This window comes from Fragaria vesca, linkage group LG2, assembly GCF_000184155.1.
Source record: "Fragaria vesca subsp. vesca linkage group LG2, FraVesHawaii_1.0, whole genome shotgun sequence".
NCBI classification, from domain to species: Eukaryota; Viridiplantae; Streptophyta; class Magnoliopsida; order Rosales; family Rosaceae; genus Fragaria; species Fragaria vesca.
Window position 1 is genome coordinate 8,127,029 of NC_020492.1, and position 6,478 is coordinate 8,133,506.

The 6,478-nt window shown below is 39.1% G+C and overlaps 1 protein-coding gene across 1 annotated transcript; it reads left to right on the forward strand.

Moving 5' to 3' along the window:
- Positions 1-2,297: 2,297 nt before the first annotated feature.
- Positions 2,298-4,179, forward strand: LOC101313279. Its single transcript, XM_004292267.1, has 2 exons — positions 2,298-2,693; positions 3,915-4,179. Exons 1-2 carry the CDS (start codon positions 2,335-2,337, stop codon positions 4,177-4,179), a joined length of 624 nt encoding a protein of 207 aa, XP_004292315.1. The 5' UTR covers positions 2,298-2,334.
- The last annotated feature ends 2,299 nt before the right edge of the window (positions 4,180-6,478 follow it).

Consider the following 6,478-nt stretch of genomic DNA (forward strand, 5'->3'; position numbering starts at 1 on the left):
ATATGTATATAATAGTTGAAAGTTTGAAACTCAAGGAACTTCTGCTTAAGCATTATAAACCATAGTTAACTAACCGATGGTTGAGGTTAGAATTGTCCGAAAACGATATTTCAAATTTTGAATTTTGTGCAATTCGAAATTTCAAATTTTGCATTCCGTGCTTTTATATAATGTTTGTGAATTGCTACTTCCTCTGAACAAAAGTGAAATACTCACTCTCCTCTTTGTCTAGCTCACCGATTCGCACTTCTTCTGACTGCAACTCAAAAAACAAAACGTGGGCGGTGGACCCACTTGTCGTGCTCAGCGGGGACGACGTCGGTATGGGATTTGAGGAGGCCGGATGGAAGGGAGAGAGGGGTCGGAGCCGGGCCATTTGAGGAGGACGAGGGGCTTGTTTGGGACGAATTCGAGGGTCTGGGATTGGAGGGAGAGGGAGTTGGCCTCGGTGAGGATGAAATCGACTACTTCTTGGTACAAGGGTTTAGGGTGGGCTGTGTTGATTTGGAGGTATTTTTGGAACCTTGAGATTATTGAGTCTTGTTCTTCTGCGGAGATAGATTTTGATGAGAGGAGGAGGGAGAGTAAGGAGAGACGAAGGAGGAGCTCCATTTTCTTCTTCTCAGGTGATGCGTCAAGAGTGAATGTGTGAGGAAATGGTAGTGAGAAATTAGATTCTTGGGGGCTAAGGCGTTTAGGTCCAATAAATCTGTGGTTTTGTTGTTTGGGGTTTTGGCCCAAACGTAGAGAGATGTTTTACATTCAAACCGGTTTAGATTTGATTTAGATAAGGTGCATGCTCAATTTTTCAAACACTACCGAACTGACTAAGTAACGGAAAGTTATGACGTCTATTACGTGATAATATGTTTTCTTGTAGTCAATACCAAGGTGTTGAGAGAAACCTTGCGCCACAAGGCGGGTTTTATACCTAAGCACCTCATTCTTCTCATTACGCTTTCTAACAAGGACCGATTTATGTCCAACAAGCTTTACACTTTGCGGGGTTAGCACTACCGGGACAAAGACCTTTCTCTTTGCTAGAAAATCTAATTCTATCTGGATTCATAAGTGTTCTCATAATACATTGAAATTTCTTTGTTCTCTGATATCAATGTTGATCTTGAGGCGTCCCCCATAGATAACAACATTGATTCATGAACATAACTATATCAGAGATAATCTCATGAGAAGGATCCTCAACATCGATGATCAAAGAATTGGGTTGTGCCTTGTCTGTCTATTTCTTCCTTGGACGAACATCAACTGAACTAAGCGGCCTCCCCTTTTTCCTTAAGGAGCCACGACCTCCACCCTTCCACTAGGGGCGGAGACGTCGTGGCCGACAGCTGCGGTATCATTTCTCACTTTCGATCCTCTGAAGCGTCGAATAGTACTCTTAAAAATTGTTGGTCAATGTCGATCCACCTAGTTATGATATTCGAAACGGCTGTGTCTATTTAATTATTGGTTGTGTTGATAACTTTTCCAACACTCTTGGCGAAAAAGCGCACGAAAAATATTTGTCAAGGTCCATTGACTAAAAAAACCCTAATGAAATGCAATGACACCCAAATTAATTCTTCGAGACCTTCATATAAGGCTACAACAACAACGACAACAAAGATATCATCAAAACGCTAAGAAACACAATAAAAAACGGCCGAGGCAAGTTTGAACACCACCGTAAGAGCCACAAGTCCATCAGTAGAGCAAACGGAATCCAAATCCAATAGGATATCAATACCACATCCTTTAAACATTCGAATCATTAGTTCCTTTTACTATCTAGTGATTTTGTCATTAACTGCTTCCTTTTCCTTCACCAAACCTGCCAAATTTTTCACATGTCCCCCCTCATATTGTACTCTCATCTACCTCACCAATTTGGCAAAATTCCTACGTGCAGTCACACACAGCCACCCCCTAAAAACGGTAACCACCAATAAACAAGTCCACCAAAACACCATTCACGCTGTGACTCATGTCCCGTGACTCATCCAAATCCCACCCCCACCCGCTTCAAAATCCCATCAGAAATTCAGAATCCCCAACACTGTAAAAAAGCTAGATTTCATTTCATTTTCGCAGCTTTCCAAATCTCACCCCCCCCCCCCCCTACCCTACCCAAAACCGACGACCGGTCACCTCCGTCATTCCCGCAACTTGGGTGTTAAGTCACTAAAACCCTTTCCATATATTTTCCCCAAAACCCTATTTAAACCCCCAACCACGTAAGACTCTTTGACCGAATCCCCACAAATCCAACACAGTCTTCGTCTCTGTCGCTCTCACCAGAATCTCACACTCTCTCTCTCTCTTTTCTTCTCTCTCATGGCGGAGGACTACATGAAGGGCTCTATGCGCAAGCTGGCCCTCTGGTACACCCGGACCTTCAAACCCATTATGACCCACGACGAGTTGGAGCCCATCATGGCCACCTTGGGGTTCGTGGGTCGGCCGGCGGCGGCGACGGTGCCGAACTCGGCGGTCATGTGGAAGGAGTACGTGTTCTGCGCCGCCGGTGGGTGGAGGAGCAAGTGGGGTGCGGCGAATGAGACGCCGTTGCTGCCGAGGCCGAGACTGCCGTACCCGAGAATCGATGGGCTCCACATCTACTCATACCGGGCTTTCCTCGAGGCCGTTAATTTCTACCTCGAGATGTGTGACATCTCCGATCTCTTCCATATTAGGTACCGAGCTACCTCTGTTTCTTCATTTCTGGGTTTTGCTTTTCCCGATTATGTTATTTTTGTTTGTTTTATTGTTTGAGGGTTTTGGGTTTTTTGTTGTTGTTATCTGATCATTCTGGTCAATTTTATTAGTGATAATCGTTCTGATTAGGTTGCTTGATCAAGTTGTTATGCTTATTTTTCAATTTTGTTTGCTGGATTAATGGGGGTGGGTGGGTTATTTGTCATTGTATGACAAAAACATGTGTGGCGAATGTGGCAATTTTGGACCATAGTCCCTTGCTAGACCAAGTCACACCAATATTTTGAGTGCCCAAATGGCCAAAGTTATAAAATACACTTTATACTGTATAATAAGAAAGATTCATTCTTTGGATCGAAATGCAAGATTTAAAGAAAGAAAACTTCAAAAGCCGTTGAATTACATCGTAGAAGGCGAGCTTGTTAGTTTTGAAAATCTGTGAGAGCTTGCTTGGTGTAACTAATTCGTAACATGGTAATGTGATTGGTATGTGGAGATGGAAATGATCGTGTTTGTGTTGAGTTCATATCAAAATTATTACAAAATTAATAACTAGATTGTGCATCTTATCTAATAAGCAAACGTATTTAATAAACGAGTTTCATGGTTTCTCGTTTAGTGATTGTAACGGTTATGTTCTACTATTATTGTTTGTGTAAGATATAATGTCATTAATAAGCCTATCAGTTTTTCATGTGTTAACCTAATCAGTCAAATACACAATGTATGATGCGGTTCATATTCTTTTCATGTTCAAGTGGTGTTACTTGTTCTTTTCTTTTTCCTTTCAAAATAAATATGAACCATCTCTTCTGTGTTTGCCCTTCCTCTTTTCTTTTCTTTTTTTAAATTTTAATTAGGTATTCATTTTTTTAAAAGAAACAAATAAACTGCAAAGATACTCTGATTTCTGGAAAATTGGGAGTAATGTCATTTTAAAATTGATTAGTCTAATAAGTCTGAAATAATCTGCAGAGGTCAGGTAGGCTCTAGATTTAATTAATCTTCACAAATCTATCTATATACATGGTACATCTATCAACCTTGTTGTTCTTGGGTACATCTTTACTGACATAGAAAGCAAGATAACATATTGTATGCTTTTATCTGAAAAGCTACTAACACGAAACATTGGATTCTGAGGGCTTTTTAACTGAATGAGCTTTTAACCCTTTTACTTTGTACTTGGTATATTTCAGAGGAATGCCACTCCATGATCTCCATCGAATTAAAGACCGAAACAGGAAGTGGCGAAAAATGGAAGAAGATGACAGTGTGTTTGTCTACAGAGAAGGAACTCTGGATCAAGCAACATTCAATCTATATCACTCTCCCAAGACCATCAGCAATAACACCCTTAATAACAGCAATGGCGGTGATGACCACAATTCAATCGTTATCCGGGAGAAAGGCAATAGCACCCCAACAAGCTGCATTGTTCCTTTGAAAGATATCATAGTATGAGTGTCATAAATTTCCATGACTGTTGGAAGTTTTGAAGAATAGAAGTAAAACAAAACCTCACAGATTATTCGTTTTATAAACCAAGAACTTTTTGTTTTCCTCCTTTGCTCATTCTTACTTCCTTTCTAGCATGTTTGTGTTTATAACTTCGTATCTTTAAAGGCCAAGGTTTAGAGAAAGGGAAGTCAAGCACATAGGCGATGCTTGCTCATTATAACGGCGTTCTCTTCCCATTCCTGTGCTTGAGTATGGCCGTGCTCAAACAAGATTGGTTGGTAGTGGCTTAACTGTTTGAACTCAGGTTCACCATTCCAATCACTTCTATCAATATTCATGGAGACGTAGATGTTGGCTGCCTGCATCAAATGTTGGAATATTGAAAAACAGAAGTAAAACAATGCTCACACTGATACTTATATGGGAGTGAGGCTATATGCACCCAACCATTATCACATAAGCTCATTACATCTCACTTATTCACTACATCCCAAAATATAAACCATTGAGATGACTATTTAAGAACTTCTTAAAAAAAACTTTTTTTTTTTTTTGCACTCTTTTACTCATTCTTGCTTGGTTTTCTGAATTTAGAGGTCTAAGGTTTAGAAACCCATAAAAGCTAGAATTGGGCTTTGACAGTAATCTGCTTAGTAAATCACTGAATGGGGTCGTTTTGGACTTTAAAGTGCCTTGATGTTATATTAGGCCTGCTTAACTATAAAAAAGATTGCAGTCGTAGACTTTAGTATAGGAGGTTTAATTCTAGTTGGCTTGCAAAGACAGACAAGAGACACAAAATGCACATATTATGGCAAAACTCACCTAGTTGTATCAAATGTTGGTATGGACTTATTAGCAATTTAGCATCATAAAGTTACAACCATGAAAAAGAAAAAAAATTAAAAATTAAAATTAAAAAACAACATCAATAGTGAATAATCCACACCGCGTGCACAAAAACTCTATCGCTATGGGTTTTCACCAAAACCCTAGCCGCTAAGGCGTTGCACACCAACTATGGCGATCTCCTTTGGTCTCCGCCATCAACCATGCTCTTATGGCCTTCCATTGTCGTTACTCATCCTTCTACAGTGCTAAGATGGTCTTTCTTCCATCTCTTGAAGGTGATTATGCGATTGGGTTGCAACAATCTTTCAAATCTTTTCTTTTCAATGACGACACGGTTGGAGCATGGCCATGGTCGGATTTGGCACCACGGTTGCAGCTTATGATGGAACGTACTTAGATTTGGTGGTTAGGTTTGGTGCGACGCTAATTGGTGTTGATTTCTCGAATATCAGCAATTGGTTCGATGATTGCAACTAGGTTTAGCCATTGGGGGGATTTAATTGGTTTATATACCCTTTTTCATGTAAGGATTATTTAGAATATATCATTATTATGTTTTGCCATTATCGATTAGTAATAGACTCACTTTAGATAACCGAGAATATGGTCAATGAGTAGTTCTATCATGTGTATCATTGTGGGGTTTCGCTCATTGCTTCTTGTCTATCTGTACATGATAGGAAAAGGTATGTAACGGTTGCTCTAGCTTGAGTATTTTCTACATGAATTGAAATCCAATGATTTGCCGTTCAAAAAAGCCCTACCCCGGGTAACCTCTTAAAAGAGAATCATAAGATATGTCATCAAAGGGAGGACGAAACATATCGTATTTCAAAAGAAAATGTCGTCTAGACAATATCAAAACTTTTAAATGGTAAAACCGTAAAAGATGATGTCAGTAACACATGATCTGATTCCAGGAGATTCCAAAATTCGGTCGAGTTCAAAAATTGAGATCCCATTTTTTCACATCTTGAAATCTCATGTTCTTCAATAATGGAACAAAACAATCTACGAGATTCATTGTTCAATTCAATGAACACTTAGAAATTCAATAAAATTACATTCAAATTTCAAAATATTCATAACAAATCAAAATAGAAAGCCTCTCAGGCCGCCTACCACTCCTATTACACATTCCTCTCCTAGGCACGCCACCGTTTAGCAACTAGGGCGGGTTGAGCAGCTAAGTTTTAGAACATTTTCAAATTATTATTATATTCTATTAGTACCTTACAGTTTTATGGAGAATGAAATATATTGACTCGTTAATATATAATTCATATTGCTTGTTTCACTTTTTATTTGAAGTTCCTATAGAAATTGCAAGTCATATTGAGTGTTCAACTATTGATTGTAAAATGAGAAATATGAACATTGCTTGTGTTGTAACATATAATGGGATCTTCAACTATATCACCTTCGATGTGTATAAGAAGATGCTGAACTT

Coding starts and splice junctions, on each gene's coding strand:
- LOC101313279 (XM_004292267.1), top strand. CDS start 2,335: ATGGCGGAGGACTACATGAAGGGCTCTATGCGCAAGCTGGCCCTCTGG. Junction 2,694..3,914: donor TCCGATCTCTTCCATATTAG/GTACCGAGCTAC, acceptor GGTATATTTCAG/AGGAATGCCACTCCATGATC.